The sequence below is a fragment of the Hevea brasiliensis genome, chromosome 4 (genome assembly GCF_030052815.1).
Source record: "Hevea brasiliensis isolate MT/VB/25A 57/8 chromosome 4, ASM3005281v1, whole genome shotgun sequence".
Taxonomy (NCBI): domain Eukaryota; kingdom Viridiplantae; phylum Streptophyta; class Magnoliopsida; order Malpighiales; family Euphorbiaceae; genus Hevea; species Hevea brasiliensis.
This window is the reverse complement of record NC_079496.1, coordinates 102,309,922-102,337,128: the sequence shown is the minus strand read 5'-3', so window position 1 is coordinate 102,337,128 and position 27,207 is coordinate 102,309,922. Positions and strand designations below refer to the sequence as shown.

Below are 27,207 nucleotides of genomic sequence, written 5' to 3'. Positions count from 1 at the left end.
CCAGCTTGAGTTGGGATTTTATAACAGAGAGATTCTAGTGCATGGTAACATATGATTATAGGTTCATTTAAGGTAAACCTTATTACTAATTGGGTGGCCATGGCATGCTATGCTAGGTGTTAACCATGGTCTATGAAATTCATAAAATGATTTAGAGAAATCATTTATGGTAAGAAAGAGTTCTGATGATATTAAGAGTTGATATCATATCTCATTGCCAATTAGTGATGAGCCTAGTAAGTCACACACATACACAAGTTATCACCTATTTAAATATGATTTAATTAATTAATTAAAGAGTTTAATTGATTAATTAAATAGGTTTGGTTTGCAATTAAATTGCAAAGTCCCTAGCATGACTTGAAACCAAATCTAGATTATTGGATGTATAGTATAAGTTAAATTTATATTTAAAGTGTTTAAATATGAATTTAATTAATGAGAAATTAATTAATAGAGATTAATTAATTAATTTATATTTGATATAAATTAATTAGAAGAAGAGAAATAATTATTTTGGGTTGAGAACTCAAAATTAAGACACAGGGGCATTTTGGTCATTTCACAGTGTGACACGTGGCACCATGAGATGGTGACACATGGGATTACACATAAGCTTGCCAAATGTTTTTAATCATGTAAGATGATTAAAATCAAGATTAAATATAGGTTTGACACTTGGCACAATGTGATTGGGTCACTTAAACCTAGAGCTAATAAAAAATTATAAGGCTCAATAACTCTTTACTGGAGTCTCAAAAATTATTTCACAGAGTTCCTCACAGGTCTAGCATTGCTAACTATCTTTACAGCTATTTCCTGTTAGGGTTACCCATTGCTGTAGCTACGGCTCATTTAACTTCATTGCATTTTATTTCTAAAATTTTTTCTTAATTTTTTTAATTATTATTTAGTTTATTTATGACTTCTCACTCTAGTTTAAATATAGTTCCAGACATTCTGATCGTCTGGACTGAAATTAGTCACTGGAATAGTAGAATGTACTAACTAGCTAAAGTGAGGTTGTTAAAATCACAACCAAAGTTTTGGGTTTCAATTGTTTTTGGATTCTCTGCTTTAGCAACCCCACCCTTAACTATTGAATGCTTCTTCCAATCTATCTACCTTATTATTTTTTTTTTTTAAGAAAAAGCAGCAAATACCATTGATCAACACAAAAATATGGACATGATATGCATCCTTGGATGGTAAAAGAGCCAAATGTGATAAAGATATAAGCAAGGCAGCAAGTCAGCTAAAGATGGATTACTTGCAAGTCAGCTGAAGATTGATTGCTTGCTAATTTATACAGGGGAGCAACCCAAAGTTGTGAGACTTAGCAAAAACGATGCACAACATTTTTTAGTAAAATGGTGTGCAACATGGACGAATAAACTGGTGTGTTGCAATAACACTTAGAATGCATCGAGAGCAATATAAAAGCGAAATTAGTTAGGCTGCGGTAGTTTATTACTGTTTGTTGGGTTTGGTGGAAAGCTTCTCTCCAACTGTACGAGTTAGTTAAGCTTCTCTCCAGCTATACCAGTTAGTTAGATAGTTTCTAGAATCTCTGTTCTACTTATATATAAGAACATTATGTATAGCATGTTAAATACAATGAGAAATGAATAAATTTCTTTTCTCCCAAATTAAGTTCTTTAGTATTTTTTTCAAGATTTGATCACGGTATCAGAGCCATTGATCGCTTCTTTATAGCATTATCTGATAAGCGTGTTTTTCTGTTCATCAATTTAATTGATCTTTGTTGATTGTTACAATGGCTAGATCAACTAGTCAGGAAGGAGGAAGAGATCAAGATCAAATGCATCTGTAGAATTCGAATCATCCTAGCACGTCTCTAATAAGTGTGCTTCTTATTGGCTATAGCTACCTAACCTAGAGTAGATCTATGTTGATTTCACTAAGAGCCAAAGATAAACTTGGTTTCATTAATGGCAAATGCAAGAAACCTGATAATGATTCTGAAGAGCTTGAAAAATGGCTAAAAGTGGATAGTATGGTCACAACTTGGATTCTTAATTCCATCTCTAAAGAGATAGTTGAGGCTATCCTTTATGTGACTTCTGCTAAGAATATTTGGGATGAATTAGCCCAAAGATTCGGAGGAAGCAATGGCCCTTAACTGTATCAGTTGAATAGAGAAATCTATTCTCTTAGTCAGGGAAACATGCCTATTATGGTTTATTTTACCAAAATGAAGAAATTATGGATGAAATGGCATGTCTCAAACCATTCCCAATCATGAATGTGGTGCTTCTAAAGCAATTGCTCACATTGATAATGATGCAAAGCTTATGCAATTTCTTATGGGCCTTAATAGCTCCTATGATCATGTTAGGAATTAAGTACTAGTAATAGATCCTTTTCCATTAGTAAATAAGGCTTACTCCATGACCTTGAGTGCAGAAAAGCAAATAAAGATTCAGGAGTTGTAAATGTCTCCTTCACAATATCATGAGCTAAAGTATTTGCTGCTCAAGGAGAGTAAAGAAAAAAATGATGAGAAGAAAAAATTGTATGCAAAGCCAAAACATCTTAATTTCACATACAATATGATACATTTGAAAGTTAAAACTAGAATAATTTGACTTAAATAATTTAAGCACAAGAAAATAATTAAATAGAGACTTGTTTTATGATCAAGCATGCCAAGGTACCCAACACCTCCCTAATCTATAAGTAGCTTTTTTATTATGTTTCTAAATGATATTAGTGGTTAGGTTCTCCATGTGGGAAAATTTTATTCGATTAAATTGATAAATATATATAACGATTTTATTGTAACCATTGAGACTTATGTGAAACCCACTATAATCAATGGTTATAATGAAACTATTGTACACATATCGATTTCATTGTATAATTTTTCACAGGCATAGATTCAAGAACTTACTCCCAAAATCAACTAGTAGTTTTGTCTGCTCCTTGCGCGAATTAATTTTTATTTTATTTTAATATCATAATTTAATATTTATTTTATAATTTTAAAATTATACTAAATATTTTAATTCTATATTTTAATTAATTATATTAAATACAATTTAAATTTGTATTAAAATTTTAAATAATTATTTGCCTATCGAAATAAAATTTAATTTTCATTTTTTAAATGACTATTAACTATTTATTTCTAAATATTTTTTTATAAAAATATAATAATTAATATAGTACTTTTCATATAACTTTTTAATACAAATAGCTCCCAATTAGGATTCAGACTCGAGACCTCTTGGGTTTGAAAACGACTCTAGTTACATTGAGCTAAAAGCTTAAAGGTCATTGGTATAATATTTTATATTTTTAATAGCAACTAATATAACTTTATATTTGATAAATGGTATAAAGATTTGTGCTATTTAATTTTAAAATAAATGAATAAGTTAATTAATATATTATTTTTATTATATTTTAAATTATATTAAGTGAAATTTTCTAAAATGCTACTTGATGATTATATATATATATATATATATATATTATGTTTGATAAATGATATAAAAATATACATAATTTAATTTTAAATTTTGAAAAAAACTAATCAATAAATTATTTTATTATTTTTAAAATTATATTAATTTAATTCTTTTAATGTGCTTTAATCTTTTAAAATGTTATTTGTCGATTTCTAAGATTTAGCTTTCATATATAGGCAGATGTCTTATTGTTCCTTGAATGACAAAATTTTTAACTAGTCTTTGTGACTAATACAATATTATTAAAATTTTGAGCCCACAAAAATAACGCGGCCACATTCTCACAACCATATAGACTTTTGTTAATATAACTAACATTAGTTTAAAAAAAATCTCTCTATACCGTATGTAAGGGAAAATATATATATATATATATATATATATATATATATTAACATAATAAAATATTATTTTAAATTAATAATAATGAATGGTATTTTTATATTTTTTATTATTAAATATAATAATGTAATTCATTATTAATTTAAAATACATATTTTATTATATGTTTTATAAAAAAATAAATATTAATTTATATAAATAGGTAAAATAAAATAATAAAAATTTAGTAAATTCAAATTTTATATTAAATAAATAAAATAATATTATTTTACTTTTGATAAAATAATTTTAAAATCTTTTATAATTACTCATTGTATTTTGAATTATTAAATTAAATCTTATTCATTAATGTTAAATACAGTTATTATTAAAAAAAATTATAAAAAAATTTGAATTATGGTCTCTTGAGGAAATTCAAATAGTTTTTTAGAAATATTTTTTTTAAAAACTGAAAAATATTTAAATATTAATTAAGATTGGGAATTTCATCATTTTCTTTTATAACAAGAGTCTTATTTCAAAAATAATAACTTTATATAATTAAAATTATATTATAATATTTTCTAATTAAAAAATATTTATTTAAGAAATAATTTATTTACAATAATAATAGGTATTAAATTAAAAAAAATTAATTATATTTTATTATAATTTATTTTCTAATCATAAAATTATAAATAATATTTTAAAATTTTAAATTAGAAAGTTATTTTATTATTGATAAATTAATTAGTTTTTCTCATTTTATTTTTATTTTTATAAAAAATGAAATATTTTTAAAATCAGAAGTAAAAAATAATTTTCATAATTAGCATCCATCATTTTAAAGCAATTGTCATTCATTTCGATTAAAAAAAAATGGCGATTGTCATTCTTGGTCGAGCATGGATCTCTTAGATATTTGAATTTATTTTATATTAATTAAATATATTTATTAATTAATTTATATATTTGTTAATCATAATTTTTAATTTTATAATTAAAAATAATTCAAAACTAAGAATAAATAAATTTTAATTAAAATCATATAAACATAAATTATATAAAATTTAATTAAATTTTATTTTTTAAAATAAATTTATATTTGAAAAAAAAGCACTTCGCTCTATTATTGAAAATAATTTTATATTTAAATTGTTAAAAATTAATTATTTAATTTTTAAATTTTATATTATATTATATTTTAATTTTATAATTTTAATATATATAATAATTTATTTTTTATTAAATTATTATATATATTAAAATTACAAAATTAAATATTTTTTAGAATTTAAAAATTAAAATGTAATGTAATATGAATTTTATGAATTAAATAATTAATTTTTTAAAATTTATGAATTAAAATATAATATTAGGTAAAATTTGTAAATTAAAGAAAAAAATAATAATAATAAAAGCCTCCTGAAGATACGATGCTAATGCTATTTTAGGAACATTAACTATTCTTTTCTCGACCCTTACCTCCAAAGTCTGTCTCAACAGCAAAACCCTAATTTTCTTCAATGTCTTAGAAATTTGTGTTGCAGATGTCTTTGTAGCTCGAACAGTGAGATCATTTGCTTGCTTGCTTGGTTGAGTATGGTGACGGAAGTTGAGAAAATGAAAAAGGAGCGAATCAGGAAACGGCCTCGCCTCGCCTGGGACGTGGGCCCATCTGAACTAGAGGTGGGTTAGTTTGCGGGTCTTCAATTAGGGCTAGGGTTAGGGTTTTCTTAGAGAGGGTTCACGAGTCTCGAACTGCGAGCGGGCACAAAGGATTGTGCTATAGTTTTAGGGTTTTTGGATGGATAAGAATTAATCAATGTTCGGGCTATCTAACTTAGCTGGGCGTGGTTTTGTTTGCTGGATGTCTGTAGGCGCAAAGAGCTCTGGTGGTGACTGGAAACGAAAGGGCCTCAAGGCATGCCTCACCACCGAAAAGGGACGACGATCGTGAGGGGCATTACGTGTTTAATCTTGGGGAGAATCTAACTCCACGATGTATGTTTTAATTTCACTCATTTTACTTGTTCTTTTGGTACTTTATAAGATTCCCATTTTGGTATGCAGCGAACTTTAGCTTAGTATTGAGAAATTGGCTGGGAAATCAAATTTTTGAAAATTTGGAGTTAAAATTGGGTTATTATCTAAATTTTAGTGCAATATATATATATATATATATATATATATATATATATATATATATATATATATATATATATATATATATTCTGTTCTCATTTCTGACGAAGAACTTCATTTCATCTCATCAATATTCCGTAACAGATAAAATACTCAGCAAGATGGGTGAAGGTTAGCAGCCAAGTGCTAATGCTATATACAAGATCGTAAATTTTTGTGACTCTGCTTGTACTACTCAGCAAATTGCTAGTGTTGTAGGCACTTTTGGCCGAGTTTTGGAATGTTGGGATCGTCAAACACGGGAGTATGTGGCTATCAAAGTAGTTCGTAGCATAAGTAAATATCGTGATGCAGCCATGATTGAAGTTGACATACTTCATCATCTTGCTAAAAATGATAAAGCTAGTGGCTCACGGTACATATTTTCTGGATTTCAGTTGACAACATAGTTGCTTGTTCATATCTTCACTCATATTTTCTGGGTTTCAGTTGATAGAATAGTTGCTTCTGCATATCTTCACTCAACCTGCCACATTTTCTCATTGTCCTGCATGTTATTTCCCTCATACAGCTGCGTGCAGATTCAAAACTGGTTTGATTACCGCAATCACATTTGTATTGTAAGTATTCCAATGGCGCCTGTCATTTTGTTCTAATTTCTTTTATTATTGCCAGTCTTTTTCTTAGGAATATTGTAATGGATTCAGTAGTCGGTTTTGCTTTTAATGCCTAAGAAGGTGCTGGATTCTAATTGATCTCCACTTTAACAACTATCCCTACTATCATTTTTGGAGTAAATTTTGTCTCATTTCTCTGTGGTTGCTCTTGTTAATTATTGTAATATATGCCTAAATGTGCATGGCCCTCTTTTCTTTTTGACTTTTTTTTTTTTTTTCTCTTCTAGAGCTTTTACTGGATTGGTTCGTTAAGATAATGTAAGATGTAATATATTTGTTTAATCAGTAGGGTTAGTTTAAATGTGATTTGTTGACATTGACTTCATTCAGCAAGCTGATAACTAAACAGAAACCTTCCTTTGAATGCATTTTAATGATGTTACCAGGTATTTGAGAAGCTTGGACCAAGTTTATTTGATTTTCTAAAGAGAAATAAATACTGCCCATTCCCTGTGGATCTTGTTCGGGAATTTGGACGTCAGCTATTGGAATCTGTAGCATGTGTGTGGATTGTTCTTGCATACTGTTTTATTACATTCTCATCTATCCTGATCAATCTCTCCATTCTGTTTCTTGGCCTGTATTCTTTATCCAGGGGCAGGATTGCTTTTGATATTTCATCCCCATTGTGTAACATCTTTTATATGATTTATCATATCTGGCAGATATGCATGATTTACGCCTAATTCATACTGACCTGAAGCCAGAAAATATACTTCTTGTGTCTTCTGAATATATGAAGGTCCCGGGCTGCAAGGTATTTGGCCTTTCTCAATCGAAAAATATTATCATTATAGATTTGGATATAGACATGGTTATAACGATAAAAAATGCTTGAAATGGTGCAGAAAAATTCTTCAGATGAAACGCATTTCAGGTGCTTGCCAAAGTCAAGTGCCATTAAGCTGATTGATTTTGGTAGTACTGCATTTGATAATCAAAACCATAGCTCCATTGTTTCCACAAGACATTACCGAGCCCCTGAGGTTATTCTAGGTAACAAGTTACTGTGCTGGCAATGAAAATGGACTTTTGCCTTTGTTTCCTTTTTATTCATGTTGTGTTCTTGTGCCAAGCACACAAAGCTTGTTGATTGGTAGAGGGTTATGGGAAATTAGATATGCCAACTTATTCTGCACCTTGTACCCAACCCCAATTTGATGTATTAAGGCCGCTCATCACAGACTATCTACAGGGTTAGTTTTAGGGAATTTTGAGGGTTGAATTTTGTAAAAGGTATGGATTTTTCATGTATCTTCTGAGCTTCACCACCCCCCCATACCAAAAAAAAAAACCCAATAGGATAGAAACTAATAGCAAATGTTTGATTGCACTGGAACGAGTCCCTTCTTTTTGTGAAGATTTGCCCTTTAAATAGTCCTTTCAAACTTGATCACTGGAAATTTTTATCTGGCAACTTATTCTGCGACTTGTACCCAACCCCAATGTGATGTGTTAAGACTACTCATCACAGACTATCTACATGGTTATGTTTAGGGAATTTTGAGGGTTGACTCTTGTAAAAAAGTTATGGACTTTGCATCTATCGTCTGATATATATATATTTTTTTCCCTTTCATTTCTGGATATAAAGTAAGAACAATTGTTTGATTGCACTGGAATAATACCTTCTTTTTGTGAGGATTTGAATCTCACATCCCTTTCAACCTTGATCATTGTAAATTTTTTATCTGGCAACTTGTTCTGCACCTTTTACCCAACCCCAGTGTGATGTATTAAGAGCACTCATCACAGACTATCTTCATGGTTATATTTAGGAAATTTTGAGGGTTGAATTTTGCAACTATCTTTTGAGTGTTTCTTTTCATTTTAGGATAGAACATAGTTGCCTCCTTAACCCCCTGGGTTCCGCGACCCAAATCGCGTGTTCCAAAACAAGAGACATTTGCATCCCAAATTGCTTGAAATGCGTTTTGGGTCCCTAAATCAAGCGATTCCATTTCACCATGCTTAATGCAAAATCAAAGGAAAGAAAAAGAAGTTCCTGTTCATTTCTTCTTATTTTTCCTAATCTTTCTTTTTAATAAAATAAGGGAACCTAGGATGTTAGTATACAAAGAAGAAAAAAAGAGAAAGAGAAGAAGTAAGAACAAAGAACAATAAGCAGCAACAGCAGCGAAGCCTTAAGAAGAGGAAGAAAGAGTAACTTTCTAGAAGAAGTCTCATATCTCTCATTCTCTCTGATAGAAAGTAAGAGCTAAACTTTGAATTTAATAGTTCTTTTTATCAACATTTATACCAGCTGTATCTCAGTTATGAATGGTCCAAGTTTTGTATTATAAATCGTGTCTCCTGTGAATAGAAAAATGCCAAGTTGATGAATGAGGCATGTGCATTGAGTCATAACAAATATAAATATGTTGGCTAAATGAAATTGATGGTGTGATCTCTGCTTGGGATAGATTCAAGGTTTACATAGTTGACTGTTATTACTGGCCTCAATTGATACCACTGCTTGATGTCTTTTATCATGAAACAAATCAGTCTTGAAATTGTTTTTTACTCCTATTAGCTTGGTGTCCTTCATACCTGGTTTTGCTTTTGTACTAGAATATAGGATTTCCTTGGGGTCAAGTGCTGATTAATTGCACCATTCTGTACTCAAATCTTGTTTTCTGACTTGGGCTATACCCTTTTGTTCCAGGTCTAGGTTGGACTTATCCATGCGACTTATGGAGTGTTGGTTGTATACTTGTAGAGTTATGCTTGGTTCGTCCTGTATTTCTGTATATTTATATGATCCTGATTCTAATTTGGAATTTCTCATTAGAGACTAAAGCTTCAGGAATTTTTGTGTTAGGGTGAAGCACTATTCCGGACACATGAGAACTTGGAACATTTGGCAATGATGGAGAGGGTATTGGGGCCTCTGCCAGAGCACATGATTCAAAAGGCTAAGTAAGTTCCTTCTGAAATTTAAGGGAGAAACTTGGTATTTGTTCGATGATGTTGGCATGCTTAAATTGATTTATTGTGCAAAGCCGTCATAATGTTTGTGTCTTCCCATTCATTGTTCTTGCTAGCTGTTAAAAGATTAGTCAAACTGTTAATGGATGAAGAAATAAATTTTATATATTTTACTGACTTTTTGCTTTCATTGGTTACATGCAGCCGGGGGGCTGAAAAATATTTCAAAAGGGGATCAAGACTGAATTGGCCTGAAGGAGCAGTTTCTAGGGAGAGCATCAGAGCTGTGAGGAAGCTTGATCATCTCAAGGTTCTTCTTCTTTGTTTTGGAATCTGTTTCTTTCTGTATATATTAAGTCAGTGAGATTTCATTGTTGTTGATGCAGGATATGTTATCTCAACATGTAGAGAGCTCTAGGTCCTCGCTCATAGGTCTGTTGCATGGTTTATTGGAGTATGAGCCATCTGAACGTCTAACAGCTAACCAAGCTCTTAATCATCAGTTTTTTAAGATTCCAACTTAAGGAAACCTCACCATGAGCCATGAGGACATCAATTGTTTACTCTTGCTCAGACCATGGGTCGTGCAGATCACTTGTATTTGTACAAATATGAATTTAATGTAAGTATTCCTTTTATGCGAGAGGAGTTTTTCCTTGGCCAAGTTGAAACAGGTCCATGACATTGCTACCTTTGTGCAATAGTAATAAATCTTATTATATTTCAACAGCTAGTTAGGAGTATAATGGAAAAACGCTTTTGTTTCTTCATAATTGAATCATTGTTCATTTACAACAGCTTCTGAAATTTTCTATCTTATTCTAAAGATATATTCACAAAATAACCAGGATAGGCAATTTGAGATATAACATGAAGTTTAACTGGCAATTTTTTTTATTAACAGAAATCAAACTTGTTTTCAATCATTTTTGGCTGCACTTCTTTGAGAGGAAACTGATTTGCATACTGTTACTATTCATTAATTGTAAATGACTAAGCTGAAATTCGTCAGAAATTCCATTTGATGAGAAATCACTAATGATCTCTGCAAGAACAGAGTCCATTCTCAAACCTATGAAATCTATTAGCATCTCTCACCACAAACACAACTTTCAGGATTTTCGATAAACCCTCGATGAACTGGTGACAAATGACACAAACTCTCAAGCTTTTGAAGACACGAATCACCCTTCCCCTCTCTTTCCAGCCACCACAAACCAATGCCAACCCAATTGCCAACTTTTCACTGTGCACTCTTAAGCTCTCCTCCTTTGATTCCTCTTCAACATCACGCAATGCATATTTCACCCCTTACACATAAACCAACTCTTTCTTTCATCTTCTTCTCCATTTCTTTCAAGATTTCATGTATTTTCTCTATGAGTGGGTGTGTGTCATCTCCACTATAGAAGAAGTGTCCTTGTCAATCTCTACCCAGCTTTGCCTTCACTAATTCTCTTATTCTCTCGCACTCATTTCAGTAACCAGCATCAGCATAAATATTTGACAGCATCATATAGTTGACAGGATTATCACCATCTAATCTCAGGAGAATCTCGCCCACTTCTCTCCCCAGTTCCAAGTCTCCACGCATTCTGCAAGCACTGAACAATGCCTGCCATATCCCTATATTTGGCTTTAGAGGCATGCTGTCTATAATATCCTTAGCTCCTTTTAATCGCCCCGCTCGGCCAAGGAGATCAACCATGCAAGCATAATGCTCTACTCTAGCTTTCATCCTATGATCGTTACACAACCCATAGAAGTATTCTTGACCTTCTTCAATTAGTCCAGAATGGCTACATGCTGAAAGTACAGCCAAGTAACATCATCAGGCTCAATATTATCGGATTGCATTCTGTTGAAGAGACAGATAGCCTCATTACCAAGCAATAGCCAGTGATCATAATCGTCCAAGAAATCACATTTCTCGTTGACATTTCGGCAAAAAATCTCTCTGTCTCATCCATTGCTCCACATATGAGATACATATCCATGATTGAATTGCATACTGATATGTCTAAACCAGATGGGACTTTAATGGTGCAGGCATGCATTTGCTTGCCTTGCTCCACGAGTGCAAAATCAGCAAACACACCTATCATGCTTGACAGAACAAATCCATCTGCTTGGATGTCGCTCTCTCTAAGCTGCCTAAACAAGTCCATGGCTTCTGCTAGGTTACCTTCTTGAGCATAACCAAGAATTATTGCACTCCATGATATCACATGCTTCTGTTCAACCTCACCAAACACTCTGCGAGCTTCACAAAACTTCCCACATTTCACATAATGATCAATAAGAGACCCGCAATACTAGTTGTAATCAAATATGGAAAACCAGTAATGATCAAGAAAGCATGAATTTGGGATCCTTCCCTCATTGCACCAAGATCAGTAAAAGCCTTCAGTGTGCTTGTAAATGTAAACTCGTCTGGGGCTTGCCTATTTTCCAGTATTTTTTGAAACAAAACTACAGCTTTCTTACCAAATCCTGCAATAGTGTATCCTGCTATCATTGAATTCCAACTAATAATATTTCTAACTGGCATAAAATAAAACATGTGGGCAGCTTAATTGATACTTCCACACTTTCTCAACAGAAAACTGAAGAGTAACGGCAGTGAGTGATTGAGAAGACAAAATTGTTTCGAGCACATATCAACGATAGAATTGCCCACCACAATCATCATGTCAAATCCAGTTTTCACACAAATATCATGAATCTGTATCCCAATGTCAGAAAGATTCAACATACCACACGCTTTAAGATTCATTGAAAATGTAAACTCGTTCGATTTTACACCAGATAATCCCATTTGAGAGAATAGAAATAATGACTCTTCAGCATTGCCATTCTGTATGTGTCCATACATAAGAGCTGTCCATACATAAGAGCTGTCCAAGAAACCACGTTTCTTTCAAGCATTCTGTCAAACACAGCACAAGCAGCGTCCATTCTAACACATTTCCCATACACGTCTATAAGATCATTGTTCAGCATCAAATGAAATCCGAGTCCTTGTTTTGCTACGGCTCCATGCACTTGCACTCCTTGATGAAGTAACATTTTTTTCGAACAGCGCCGCAACAGCTCTGCAAGTCTCTGCCTTTCTTTCAACCTGAGAATGAACAACAGTTCATCGTTTATCGAAGACCAAAACTCTCTACGTTGCAGTCACTAATGGCAAAAGGAATCGGTGCCTTGAAAATCAGAGAACTGGAAAATCTCTTTGTACCCATTTTGCGGAATTGCAAGAACATGGAAAAACTGAAGAAATACCATGCTCTTATTATCAAGTACTCACTGTCACAAAGCAGCTTCCTAGTAACAAAAATGGTAGATGTTTGTGATTATTGCGAGGATATGAATTATGTAGGCTTGCTTTTTAAGCAAGTCATAGAACCAAACGCCTTTTTGTACAATGCAATGATAAGAGCCTATACACACAACTCTATCTATGACCTAGCAATCACTTTTTACAAGCAAATGCTGAGGCAAAATTCCCAAAGAAGTAAAAATCCAATTTTTCCTGACGAATTCACATTCCCTTTTGTGGTAAAATCTTGTGCAAGGCTTGTGTTCCATAATCTAGGTAAGCAAGTTCATTCCCATGTCTTCAAATTTGGGCCGAAGTCCCATCCTATCACAGAGAATGCACTGATTGATATGTATGCGAAGTGTGATAATTTGTTAGATGCACATAAATTGTTTGATGGAATGGATGAAAGAGATGCAATTTCATGGAATAGTATTATTTCTGGGCATGTTAGATTGGGTCAAATGAGAAAGGCAAGAGCTGTTTTTGATGCAATGCCTAATAGGACTATAGTATCTTGGACGGCGATGATTTCTGGGTATGCTCGTATTGGGTCGTATGCGGAGGCATTAGATATGTTTCGGAGGATGCAAGTTGTTGGTATTGAGCCTGATGAAGCAAGTATTGTTTCTGTCTTGCCAGCATGTGCTCAGCTGGGAGCTCTTGATGTTGGAAAATGGATACACATGTACTGTGGTAGAAATGGGCTATTGAGGAGAACCAATATCTGCAACGCTCTTATTGAAATGTATACAAAATGTGGTTGCGTTGATCCAGCTTGCCAGTTGTTCGATCATATGCGTGAAAGGGATGTGATTTCTTGGAGTACAATGATCGCAGGGATGGCAAATCACGGCAAAGCTCGTGAAGCAATTGCAATGTTTGAAATAATGAAGAAAACAAAAATAAAACCTAATGGCATTACGTTTCTGGGTCTTTTATCAGCTTGTGCCCATGCTGGTTTTTGGCAGGAGGGGTTAATGTATTTTGATACCATGAGAAAGGATTTTCGTATAGAGCCAGAAATTGAGCATTATGGCAGTTTGGTTGATATTCTTGGACGTGCAGGATGCCTCGTTCAGGCTCTCGACATTATAGAGAAGATGCCTGTGAAGCCAGATTCCAAGATATGGGGTTCTTTATTAAGTTCTTGCAAGACTTACTGCAATATTGAAATTGCTGTCATTGCAATGGAGCAACTAGAAAAATTCGAACCGGATGATACAGGGAATTATGTGTTGCTTTCCAATATATATGCAGATCTTGGCAAATGGGAGGATGTGTCAAGGATGCGGAAACTTATAAGAAGTAAGAGCATGAAGAAAACTCCTGGGTGTAGTTTGATTGAGGTCAACAATGTTGTTCAAGAATTTGTATCAGGAGATCATTCAAAACCATTTTCAAAAGACATCATCTGGCTGCTGGAGCTGCTGGCTTTCAATCAGGATATTGCCCAATATATAATTGAAATAATGCCAGAGGATGGATGTGAATGATTAAGTTGAGGCTAAGAACCTCAGGTCGCAAAAGTTGTAGCTGCGAACTTGAAGATTTTCTTCAATCTTTTTATATGGATCGACCATTTTTCAAAGGAAAGCATCTGTTGTTTTTTCTAAACATCATCCATTGAGTCTTTGGTTACTTCTTTAACCACAAGTCCTTTCATATACACTGAAGGGAGTTCAGCGTCAGCAGGATTTGCTTGGAAGCTGTTCAAGTGTTCCACTGTTCATGGAACAGTAACCATCTCTAGGCAAATTAGAAGCTCTCAATCTCATACTTAAACCACATATCTCATTTAAAAAAAAGGCTCTCTCTCCATCCCCCTCAGACTACCAGACTTCAATGCACAGTATTGAATGGCTTAATCAAGTACACTGCACTATTCAACTGCTGAAAGAGAGCTCTTATGTAAACTGATACTTATATTCCTTAAATGACACAAATTATATGTTAAAGGCTCGTACTAGAAACAATCATAAATTTATCTAGCAACGAAAAAGACATTAACATGTGCTGTTCAAGGCAGAATTAATAGGTTCACCCGGATCCCATCCAACATCGATATAAATTAGTACATGTTGCAATTACAAAATCAAGTAGTTGAAGTTGAGTCACTTTACAAAAGTAAAGCCAGCAATTACAATTAGTACGTATACACTGCAATCCATGAATACTGCCTCAATTGCCTTCTGCATCACCAAACCTACTTCCAAAGCCTTGCCTGCTTGCTCGGCCCAGTCGTATTTGCTTGTTGAAGGCATATTATGTTCTCCTCCAACAGCCCTTTCAAAACCTCTCTGATTATTGAATAAAAGCCGTGCAAGCACAAGTGTCAGACTTGTCAGCAAAACAAGATAAAGAGGCCTATAACTTATGATGCTCCTTATTATGTTGCTGCCTAGCAGTGGGAATCCCAAATTCGATAAGACAACAAAAAGGGCTATAGCTACAGAAGAAAAAAGGCGGGAGCTCTCAGATGCAGAAATGGCAGAGCTTATTTGTCTCGGAGTCACAAAACTATTTGGGCCTGTTAGGTGTTGCACTGTGCTTGATGTAGGCAAAGTTGACTTCTGATCTGTTGATGAGACTATAGATGATTGTCCATTGCTGCCTCCATAAGCAGGAGCTACTGAGGTTTCAGTAATCGCAGCATGTGTGCTCAAGGGAGGTTCTATATGGCTTCCAATGTGGCCAGCATCAATAGTGGAATCATTATTTGGTGACATAGGAACAAATCCCGCATTGTCACCACTACGAGAAGCTGTACATGATCAGAACCCATGAGCAAGAAGTAACATTAAAATTTTAGTTGCCATCAGATGCATCATGAGAATGTGTAAGTTAATTTAAAAAAAAAATAGAGATCAGGAAACCCTCTCTATCTCGCTCTCTCAATTTACACCTAATGCATCTTAATTATCCCCATTACAGCCCACCCCAAAGGACAACTCCCCAATCCCCAAAACAAATATATAGGTACAATTTTAATGAAACCAGTTTTCAATGACCGGAATCACCATAAGCATACTAAGTTAGCTACTCACCATTCCAAAATCCACAGTAATTTAACTCCAAACATACACTTGGAGATAGAGAGGGATGCTCTGGAACAAATACAGTACAAAACTACAATCATTGAAGAACATGTAAATCAGGCAAAGCAAGACTTTCAACTTCCAAAAGCAGACAATTCAACCTATTGATTTTATTTTCTTGAACAGTACTTTTGTAAATCTCATCTGTGACTACCATGGATTGAGCTAAATTGAATGGCAATCATTTTTCCTCTACTGGCTTATCAGAAAAAAGTTCCTGTAATGGGGTGTGTTTCTGTAAACCGGCAAAAACCCTTCAGAAAATATGCAATCCTGACCAAGAACTTTGGTTGTGAAGTGAGCTCCAGGCGACACAAGGGATTATAAACTTTGCAATTTGTACTGCATCAATATCACAAATATAGATGCATATCCATAATAGCTATCACACATCAAAATCTGATAACCAAAACACAACGCACAGCTCAGGTAAGTTTCCCCAAAATGCACAAAAGAATGGACATTTCAATCTTGAAGAGTATCAACAACCACCTCAATCACCGTTAAGCAATTACACAAAACACAAAATTGACAATAACAGATGGGAGAGAGAGAGAGAGAGAGAGAGGCAGACGTTTACCGGTGATTCGATCGGAGAGATCAGGTGGCGAGTCCTGATGGGAATTGAATTGCTGAGATGAGTCGGGATGTGGCTTATCGTCGGATTCTGATGGAAGGGTTTGGGTCCGATCAGTGATAAGAGCTAATCGATCGGCGCCTCTCTCGAGGATCTTCCTCCTCCTAGATTCTCTGGTAGCGGCGGTGTTCGTTGCCATATCCGCTTTGGTGTACAACGTAGAAGAAGACCGTTACCGTCAGTCACACAATATTACCAATATACCATTATATGGAGAAATCAAGCATCCAATAGCCACTATTGCCTCTTTTCTCTGCTGAAAAAAATTCTCACGGGTAGATTTTTTGCAGAACCCTTTTTTTTTTCTCAATTTAATATTATATATATATATATTTATTAAAAAATAAATTTAAATTACAAATTTAAATTATATATATTAAAATTATAATATTGAAGTATTTTTTAAGAGAAAATAATAATAATAATAATAATAATAATAATAATAATAATAATAATAATAATAAAATGTTAAACGGAAAGACCTTCTTTCTGTTTTCATCCCATACAATATAAGATTTAGCAGGAGGAATAGGATCGAGTTCGGGAAAAATTATCCTCCCTAAATAAATATTGAATTTTTAAATTTTTTAAGTATATTTTGGCTCTTGAAATTTAGCTTTTTTTTTTTTCTATTAAGTTCACAAATATTTATTTATTCACTTAAAACTTTTGAATGATTATTTTTATTTGGCAAAAGGCATATTTTGAATTTAAATAAGCTTATTAAATTAAAAATAATAATAAACTTTTAATGAATAAATGAGTTTTTAATAAATAAATAAGTTTTTTAAATTTAAAAAAAATTAAATAAGCCTTTTAATTTTTTAAAAATAAATTAAAAGAGAGTGGACTATCAATTATCTTAAATTTAAATCTTCCCAAAACATTCATAAAGGATAGTCACTGTACATTAAAATATCTTCTTTGTACATGATCCTAGTTAAATTTAAATTTAAAAATTTATATAACTATCAGGCAAAATTTATAGTGCTTTTTGCCTTTTTATTTATACTAGTTTTTTTAGATTTGAATAAGACTTTTTTTCAAGTTGAGATGGCCTTGTAGACTTATAATTTAAAAAAGAAAAAAAAAAGGCTTTTAATTTTTTTGGACTGTTGATTTTTTTATTCATGTTACGATAGCATCCTGAAAATAGATAACAACGCTCCACTCATAATAATAATAATAATAACTAGTTCACGTGATGTTGTTTATTAGTTAAGAACAAGCCTTTAAAAAGTCGTGCTATGCAGCATATGTGAATTATATATATATATATATATATATATATATATATATATATATATATATATATATATATATATATATAATTAATAAAAAAATATTTTTTTTAAAAAAATACATGTAATTTTATTTTAAAAATATATAAAAATTTTAATCATTCATTATATTATATTAGTTATGTGTATATAGTTTAGTTTTAAATAAATTAATATTAATAATATTATATTTATTATTTATTTATTATAATACATAGAATAAACATATAATCTCAAAAAAAAATCATTGTAGAATAAAAGAAAATAATAGTAATGATTGTTTAAAAAAGTAATAAAAAAAATATATCTAATATTATTCTTAAGGTAATAGGTTTAGTATATAAAAATAATGTGTATGCATATTGTTTTAAAATATTTTTAATTATTAAAAAATAAATTGAATATAAGCAAAGTAAATTTAATTATTTATTATTTATAATTATACATTTAATAGACTAACAACTCTAAATAGATATTATAAAAAGTTTATAAATATTTTAAAAGATAATAATAATAATAATAATAATAATAATAATAATAATAATAATAATTATTATTATTATTATTATTATTATTATAACAAAAAATAATAATTTTAATCAAAATTTTACCATTTTAAAGTAGTATTTATAAGAAAAAAAATAAAGCTCAAATAAATTAATAAAATAAATTTTATTTTATCATAAAATAATATAATCTTAAAACTGATTTGAGAAAAACAATTATAATGAATGCAAACTAAACAATTAAATTGAAAATAAAAAAGTAAAATTTATGCAAAAATCATTTTATTTCTTAACATATAATGGTTTTAAATATTAAAATAAATAAATAAATAATTAATTAATTAAAAATTCAATTAATAAATTTTAATATCTATATAAAAATTTAAAAATAATTTAAGTATTTATTTTAATTCAAAAAATTCAATTAATTAAAAAAAATATTGTAGCTGATTAGAGATTGAAGATATCTCATGTAAAAATTAAAAAGAAAATATTAATTTTTAATAATAAAATAAAAATTAAAAAAAAGACACTAAAAATAAAAAAATGTAATAGGAAAAATTATCACAACATTGTTATTAATCAATAAATTTCAAAATTATTTCAATAATAATAATAACTAAATAATTTGAAAGCAATTAAAATTAAAATATAAATTGAAATGAGAAAAAATAATTTGAATTGATATATATATTAAAATTATTATATTGTTTGGCTATTAAAAAAGTAAAAATTATTAGGATTTAGAAATTATTTTTTTATAAATTTTATTTAAAAAAGGATTATTTGATGTGTGAACAATGACTATCATCTGGTAATTATAATTAAAAATTATATAAATAATAAAACTCTTAGCTCATCATCTCTTCATAATTAAGACTATAACAGAAAAAAAAAAAAAAAAAAAAAAAAAAAAAAAAGCAAGGTTGACTGGTAGAGAGGATTTTTTACTTTGCTTTCCTTTAATAATAATAATAATAATAATAAATAAATAAATAAATAAATAAGATAAAATTATATTTTATTGTTTCTCATAAACAGTAAAAAGTTGTTTGTTTTAGTATAATACAAATTCTAAAAGTTGCCACGGTGTTGTGGATATTATTATTATTTATTTATTTTTAATATGATTTATAAATAAAAAAATATTTATGCTAAAAATATATTCAATTTTATTTCATAACAATAATATAACTATTATACTTACAAATTACAAATAAAATTATTTTTTTAATAATTATTAAAATCATTTAATCAATTTAAAAGTAAATAAAATTCAATTATTAGTTACTTTATAAACTAAATTTGCATATTTAGTTAGGAGTGAATAATATTCGATTTAAATCGAATAAATCGAACTAAATCGCCTTAATTTAGTAATGTTGTCCCTTGTAGCAACCCAAGAAGGGGGTGAATTGGGTTCTAATTACAAAATTAAAGACTAAAAGAAATTTAAACACAAAGAATAGTAAAGGAAGAATGATAATACAAGAGATTTATAGAGGTTCGACTATCTCAAGCTTACGTCCTCTCTTCAAGGCCCTCTTTGAGAGTTAACTCTACTAAAATTTTTCTTTGGGTGAAGAATAAACCCCTTATAATCACCACAAGAGTAAACTCTTACTCTTTTACAAATCCCTTTACACTCAAGAGCTATTTAAAGCTCTACCACACTCAAAATTATAATAAGTGTTTACATCAACCTTAAATGAACTCTCAAAACAATGAATTTACAACTCAAATATCAAGTTCTCAACATTAACTATGGTAGCTCAAGTTCTAGAGAGAGAATAAAGAAAATCTTTAGAGCACGATAAATTTCCAAAAGATTGTTGTTCTCAAAACTTATTTTCCAGTCATAAATGGTGCCTATTTATAGTTTTTGTAAGAAAATAGCCATTGGGGGTGTATTAAATGTAAAACTAGTCGTTCAACCATCAAAAGCTCTGTTTTATCGAGTTGCAGAAACTCAAGTTCGGCTGTCGGAGTTATTTACTTCAGTTGCCGAAGGTTGAAACGCCAAAAAATAGCTTTTGAAAAGTCACTTTCGGCTGTCAAAGTTTCCACTTTCGGCTGCCTGAGTACTCTGTAGACAAAATGACTTTTTATGCTCAAAAACCATGATTTAAAGAGTAAACTTAGACTGTCGAACTTTTCACATTTGGCTGCCGAAGTGCTCTCTGAAGAGAAAGTGTCAAATGGGCATTTAGGCTTCTGAAACACATAACTTTTTAATCTGAATTCGGATTTTTGATCCGTTTGAACAGCTAGATAGCTACTTTGATAAACTTTTCAATGAAAACACTTTCAAAAACAAATTTGCATTTTCTCAAATGTGAAATTTTCATTTTACTTTCCATTGGTCAAGAAAAAGTTACAAGTAAAGACACTAAGAAATTAAGAGTTTAAAAACTCATAACTTCTTGATCCGAACTCAGATTTTTGATCCATTTGAACCATTGGAAAGCTAATTCAATGTATTTTGCAACTAAAGTACTTTTCAAAATTAATTTTATATTTTTGAAAAATTTATTTAATTTTCTCTTGATAAAGAATTAGGTGAAAACTAAGTTTAACTAGATATTTTTAGTACTACCTAGACTTGAGCCAACATAATTAATAAAATAAGATTTACAATATATAAAATAAATAAAAGTTACATTGTAGGTTCCTATAAATATTTGCTTCCTTATATTGCTCTTCCTTAACCTTAATTTGAAGCAATTTAGCAATTTTGAATCTAGGCCCTACAAACTCAACACAAACACTTATAAAATATATTAGTAGCACACTAATTGTTTATTATCATCAAAAAATGGGTTAAGACACCTAGGTCCAACAATCTCCCCCTTTTTGATGATAACAAACAATTAGTAGATGAGAAAAATTAAGCACAAGTGAAGTGTGTGTTTTTCAAAAATTCTCCCCCTTAATGTACTCCCCCATTCAAAAATAATTTGTGCCTTAATAAATAGAATTTGGAGAGCACATAAGAGAGGCTTTGACTCAATGAATGTAATACCATGAGTCCTAGGAGAATGATGATGCAAAGTTGTTTTTATATCAAAAACAATTCAGAATATGTATTAAATGATTACCAAGAAGTATCACATAAGTATACCCAAAATATGTATCCCACTAAATCATTATGTATATATCATGTTTAAAGCTTAAAATTTGGAATTATTCATCCACTTAGCTAATTCATCCACATGTATGCCACTAAATCATCATTTATATATCATGTTTAAAGCTTAAAATTTGGAATTATTCATCCACGTAGCTAATTAATCCACTAGCTATATATCTCTCTCTTTTGGCATCATCAAAATGCACTCTAGAAAGAAAAACATACAAAAATTATGACATCATTGAAAGGTGCACTACCGCGTCAAAAGCTTAAGCTTTTAGTATCATTATCAATTCAGTAAGCATTTCAAGGATAACTTCCAGTTAGAAGGTTTATATTTGAGCACAGAAAGTGATACCATTAAGGTGGTTATATGGTAGCTAAGCAAATGTGCATAATTAACTTGATCTGAAACTGAACATGAGTATAATTATGTCATTGAGATACTTAGAATACATGTATAGTATATGCTCAATCTAGAGGCAACATAAACAGCTATTCTCAAGAATAGCTTACAAAGAGCCAAGAAAACTTCAATACAAATACACTAATTTCATTTGCATAGGACTTGTAAAACCATCAAGGAGTCTATTCAAATCAACAATAGAATTTTGACAAATAACCTTCATAAAACAATCAAGGAGAATAATCTAAATTAATGAGGAATGGTATTGTGTTCATATGGCAGCAAAAAATAGGAAACTAATATTTTGTTCAAGTGAACAGTAATGTGAACAGTAAATCACAATCTCAGGCATCAAGATTGTCAAGCATACCTAATTCTCTCTTAATGAAATTAAACCTCTATAGAGCTTTTTATCAATCGGTTTTCCTTTTTCATCCTTGTTAAGTTTAGAGTTTGTGCTCAATGAAGTTCTACTTGGCTTGCGATTCTCCATCCCAAACCTCTTGATCAATTCTTTGGTGTACTTGGCTCGGTTGATGAAGATGTCATCCTTAGCTTACTTGATTTGAAGCCTAAGGAAGAACTTGAGTTCTCCTATCGTGCTCATCTCAAACTCACTCTTCATGGTATTAGCAAACTCTTCACGCAAACACTCATTAGTAGCACCAAATATAATATCATCAACATATATTTGTACTACAAAGATGTCATTTACATAATTTTTAACAAAAAGAGTTGTATTAACTTTTCCTTTTAAAAAACCATTTTGCAAAAGAAAGTTACTAAGCCTTTCATACCAAGCTCTAGGAGCTTGTTTCAAACCATACAAGGCTTTAGTTAATTTAAAAACATGGTTTGGAAACTCATAATTTTCAAAACCAGGAGGTTGCTCAACATATACCTCCTCATCAATAAAACCATTTAGAAAAGCACTTTTAACATCCATTTGGAAAAGCTTAAAATTCATGTATGATGCATATGCAAGCAAGATTCTAATGGCTTCTAATCTAGTTATGGGGGTAAAGGTTTCATCATAGTCAATGCCCTCCTCTTGGTTACAGCATTTGGCTACTAACCTAGCTTTATTCCTAGTTATGTTTCTATCCTCATCTAATTTGCTTCTAAACACCCATTTGTTGCCTATGGATGGATGGTCCTTTAGCCTAGGAACTAAGGTCCAAACCTTATTCCTTTCAAACTGATTGAGCTCCTCTTGCATTGCAAGTACTCAACTCTCATCATTAATGGCCTCATCTATGCTCCTAGGTTCTATTTGAGAAATGAATGCAAGGTTATTACATATATTTCTAAGAGAGGATCTAGTTGTTACCCCTTTTGATGTATCACCAATGATTAGGCCTTTAGGATGATCCTTCTTGAATGTCCAATTTTTAGGTAGATCTTGTTGAACTTCTTGATATGGAACTGGTTGACCTTGTTGCTCTTGAGGCTTAACTTGATCAACTCCCAAGTCCTTCAAGGGATCTTCCATATGTTGATCTTGAATTCCACTAGATTGAGGATCTTCAAGAGTCAACTCATCAAGATTACCTACAACATCATCATTACAAGAAATATCCTTTCTAAGACTAAAAGAGTTAGCTTCATCAAATACAATATGCATTAACTCCTCACCAACTAAGGTTCTCTTATTGAAGACTCTATATGCTTTACTAGATGTAGAGTACCCTAAGAAGCTACCTTCATTAATTTTGGAGCTAAATTTATCTAAATTATCTTTGGTATTCAAAAGGAAGCATTTAAAACCAAAAACTCTAAAATAACCTATTTTAGGTTTCTTGCCATTCCATAGCTCATAAAGGGTTTTTTTTTAAATAGGTCTAATCAAAACTCCATTTGAAACATAACAAGTCGTATTAATGGCTTCCACCCAAAAATAAGTAGGCAAATTATATTCATTTAACATAGTTCTCCCCATGTCTAAAAGAGTTCCATTTTTTCTTTCAACAATACCATTTTGTTAGGGGAGTCCTAGGAGAAGAAAAGTTGTGAGTGATCCCTAGTGAGTTATAAAACTTATCAAATTTCTCATTTTCAAATTCCCTACCATGATCACTCCTAATAGAAGAGATTTGAAAACCCTTTTTGAAAATCTCTCAAAAATATCAAAACATTCATCCTTATGAGCAAGGAATGCAACCCAAGTATACTTAGAGTAGTCATCAACAATCATCAAGGCATCATATGCACCACCTAAGCTAGCTACTCTAGTAGGACCAAATAAATCTATATGCAACAATTGAAGAGGTCTAAAAGTAGATACCTTATGAATAGATTTCAAAGAGCTCTTGACTTGCTTACCTATTTGGCATGCATTACACACCTTATCCTTTTGAACTTGATCTTTGGTAGCCCATCAACTAGCTCATCCTTGTTCAAGTTTGCAAGAAGGTCCATGCTAGCATGTGTAAGCCTTCTATGCCAAGTCCAAGAGTCATCACTAATAGAAACAAAACACTTGACATCTTTGTTAGATAACGCATGCAAATCAATAACATAAATATTTTCAATTCTTTCACCAATAAACAACATTTTGTTATCACTCAAGATTTAGACTCAAAAAATAACTCTACAACCCTTATCACATAATTGACTAACACTAAGCAAATTATGTTTTAAACCATCAACTAAAAGCACTTTATCAAGAATAGGGGAATTTTCCTTACCAACCTTACATATTCCCACATGACCAATCTTTTAATGTCCATTATGTGAATGTAAGCATGAGGCATGGTGAGTGTGATAATAGTTATGAGTCCTAGTAGCATGTCCCCTACAAAGGTTTGGCCTAGATGCAACTCTCCTAGATGTATATGTCTTATTTACATTTCGTCTAGAAGCATGTTGATGAAATAAAGTCTTTCTAGGTTCATTACCACAAGATTTCTTTGGCTCTTGTCTTTTAGGATTGGACACCTTTGGACTGGGCACTTGGGGACTAGGCTCATTAAAACTAGATTTTTTAATAAAGATGGTCTTAGAAGGAGGTGCTTAGGCAAATTTACTATAGCCAAGTCCATACTTGATGCTAGGAGACCTCTGAGAGTCCAAAATTGCATCAAGTTTGTCATTTCCTTTAACAAATTTAGAAAGAGAAGTTTTTAGCTCAATAATTTCATTCTTCAATTTCTTATTTTCCAATGAGAACTCATCTAAGGATTTTTGCATATCATCCCCTACAGGTTTATCATCCTTAGTTAAGGTCTCATTTTCCTTTCTCAAACTAACTACTTCCTTTTTCAAGAGCTTATTTTTTCTTATAACTTAGTTCTAGTTCATTATTCATAGCTTTAAGAGTACTAACTAGTTCATCATAAGAAAATTCAACAATATCATCATTTAAAGTTACCTCATTAGAGCTTTCCTCCATTGCCATGAAGCACATGTTGGCAACTTCATCATTGATCTTTTCACCTTTACATCTTATGGATATTATACATTCCATGCTTCTTATTCTTCTTGTTTCTTTTTCATCATCTTCCAAAGTAATTAAGCACATGTCAATCATGGAGTGTTCTTTGAAGCTTTGTTCATGAGCATTATCCACTTGCGGCATTTGCTCCATTTGTGGATGAGAGGAATAGTTTTTGGTGTACTCAACTTCATCAACTTCACAATAATGGCTAGAATTATACATAGAATCAAGAGAATCCCATATATCTTTAGCATTGGAGCATTTAGAAATTTTAGCATAAGAAAAATCATTTAAAGAAATTCTCAACATATGCATAGCTCTTATATTTAAAGAAAACATATACTTATCATGCTTACTCTATTCACCCTTTGTCTTTGACACATGCTCACCATCTACTACTTTGATAGGAATGAAGGGACCATTTTCAATTATATCCCATAAATCCACTCCTTCTGATTTAAGGAAGTAATACATCCTATTCTTCCAATAGAGAAAATCATGTCCATCAAAGAAAAGGGGTTTTACTATCGATTGACCTTCTTGTGCATTAAGGGTTGCCATTGATCTTTACTCCAAGATGATTAAATCTTGGAGAATGGAGACTAGCTCTAATACCACTTGTTGTCCCTTGTAGCAACCCACAAGGGGGGGGAGGGGGTGAATTGGGTTCTAATTGCAAAATTAAAGACTAAAAGAAATTTAAACACAAAGAAGAGTAGAGGAAGAATGATAACACAAGAGATTTATAGAGGTTAGGCCATCCCAAGCCTATGTCCTCTCCTCAAGGCTCTCCTTGAGAGTTAACTCCACTAAAATTCTTCTTTAAGTGAATAATAAATCCCTTACAATCACCACAAAAGCAAATCCTTACTCTTTTATAAATCCCTTTACACTCAAGAGCTATTTAAAGCTCTATCACACTCAAAATTACAATAAATACTCACAACAACCTTGAATGAACTCTCAGAACAATGAATTTATAACTCAAATATCAAATTCTCAACATCAACTATGGTAGCTCAAGTTCTAGAGAGAGAATAAAGAAAATCTTTAGAGCACAATAAATTTTCAAAAGATTGTTGTTCTCAAAACTTATTCTCAGTCATAAATGGTGCCTATTTATAGTTTTTGCAAGAAAATAGCCATTGGAGGTGCATTAATGCAAAACTAGCCGTTCAACCACCCAAAGCTCTGTTTTATCGAGTTGCCGAAACCCAGGTTCAGCTGCCGGAGTTATTTACTTCGGTTGCTGAAGGTTGAAGCGCAAAAAAACAGCTTTTGAAAAGTCACTTTCGGCTGCCGAAGTTCTCACTTTCGATTGTTGGAGTGCTCTCTGGATAAAATGACTTTTAACGCTAAAAATCATGATTTAAAGAGTGAACTTCGACTGTCGAATTTCCCACTTTCGGCTGCCGAAGTGCTCTCTGAATAGAAAGTGTCAAAAGGACACTTAGGCTTTTGAAATGCATAACTTTTTGACCTGAACTCGAATTTTCGATCTGTTTGAATAGTTGGAAAGTTAATTTGATAAACTTTTCAATGAAAACACTTTCAAAAACAAATTTTCATTTTCTCAAATGTGAAATTTTCATTTTACTCCCCCTTGGTCAAGAAAAAGTTGCAAGTAAAGACACTAAGAAATTAAGAGTTTAAAAACTCATAACTTCTTCATCCGAACTCAGATTTTTGATCCATTTGAACTATTGGAAAACTAATTCAATATATTTTGTAACTAAAATACTTTTCAAAATTAATTTTATATTTTTGAAAATTTTATTTAATTTTCCCTTGATAAAGAATTAGGTGAAAACTAAGTTTAACAAGATATTC

General features: G+C 31.5%; 3 protein-coding genes and 1 pseudogene across 6 annotated transcripts; 2 read left to right on the top strand and 2 right to left on the bottom strand.

Annotated features, from left to right (window-relative positions):
- The first annotated feature begins 5,248 nt into the window (after positions 1–5,248).
- On the top strand, positions 5,249–10,298 carry LOC110663378 (serine/threonine-protein kinase AFC3). Of its 3 annotated transcripts, XM_021822656.2 has the most exons (12): positions 5,249–5,504; positions 5,696–5,819; positions 6,105–6,131; positions 6,219–6,375; positions 6,532–6,580; positions 7,024–7,138; positions 7,303–7,394; positions 7,486–7,633; positions 9,303–9,367; positions 9,459–9,556; positions 9,770–9,875; positions 9,952–10,298. In XM_021822656.2, exons 1-12 carry the CDS (start codon positions 5,418–5,420, stop codon positions 10,087–10,089), a joined length of 1,206 nt encoding a protein of 401 aa, XP_021678348.2. In that variant the 5' UTR covers positions 5,249–5,417; the 3' UTR covers positions 10,090–10,298. The 3 variants fall into 3 exon arrangements, with proteins under 3 accessions (XP_021678348.2, XP_021678347.2, XP_058001750.1); XM_021822655.2 differs by lacking the exon at positions 6,105–6,131; XM_058145767.1 differs by lacking the exons at positions 5,249–5,504; positions 7,024–7,138 and having other exon boundaries at positions 6,105–6,375.
- A 271-nt stretch (positions 10,299–10,569) lies between these two features.
- LOC110663342 (putative pentatricopeptide repeat-containing protein At3g15130) lies at positions 10,570–12,634 on the bottom strand (annotated as a pseudogene).
- A 114-nt stretch (positions 12,635–12,748) lies between these two features.
- LOC110663377 (pentatricopeptide repeat-containing protein At2g20540) lies at positions 12,749–14,501 on the top strand. The gene has a single exon (XM_021822654.2). The coding sequence runs from the start codon at positions 12,749–12,751 to the stop codon at positions 14,378–14,380; it is 1,632 nt and encodes a 543-aa protein (XP_021678346.2). The 3' UTR covers positions 14,381–14,501.
- Positions 14,502–14,848: 347 nt separating this feature from the next.
- On the bottom strand, positions 14,849–16,914 carry LOC110663380 (uncharacterized). Of its 2 annotated transcripts, none has more exons than XM_021822657.2 (2): positions 16,557–16,914; positions 14,849–15,648 (listed from the first exon to the last, which is right to left on the bottom strand). In XM_021822657.2, exons 1-2 carry the CDS (start codon positions 16,756–16,758, stop codon positions 14,999–15,001), a joined length of 852 nt encoding a protein of 283 aa, XP_021678349.2. In that variant the 5' UTR covers positions 16,759–16,914; the 3' UTR covers positions 14,849–14,998. The 2 variants fall into 2 exon arrangements, with proteins under 2 accessions (XP_021678349.2, XP_021678350.2); XM_021822658.2 differs by having other exon boundaries at positions 16,563–16,914.
- Positions 16,915–27,207: the final 10,293 nt, after the last annotated feature.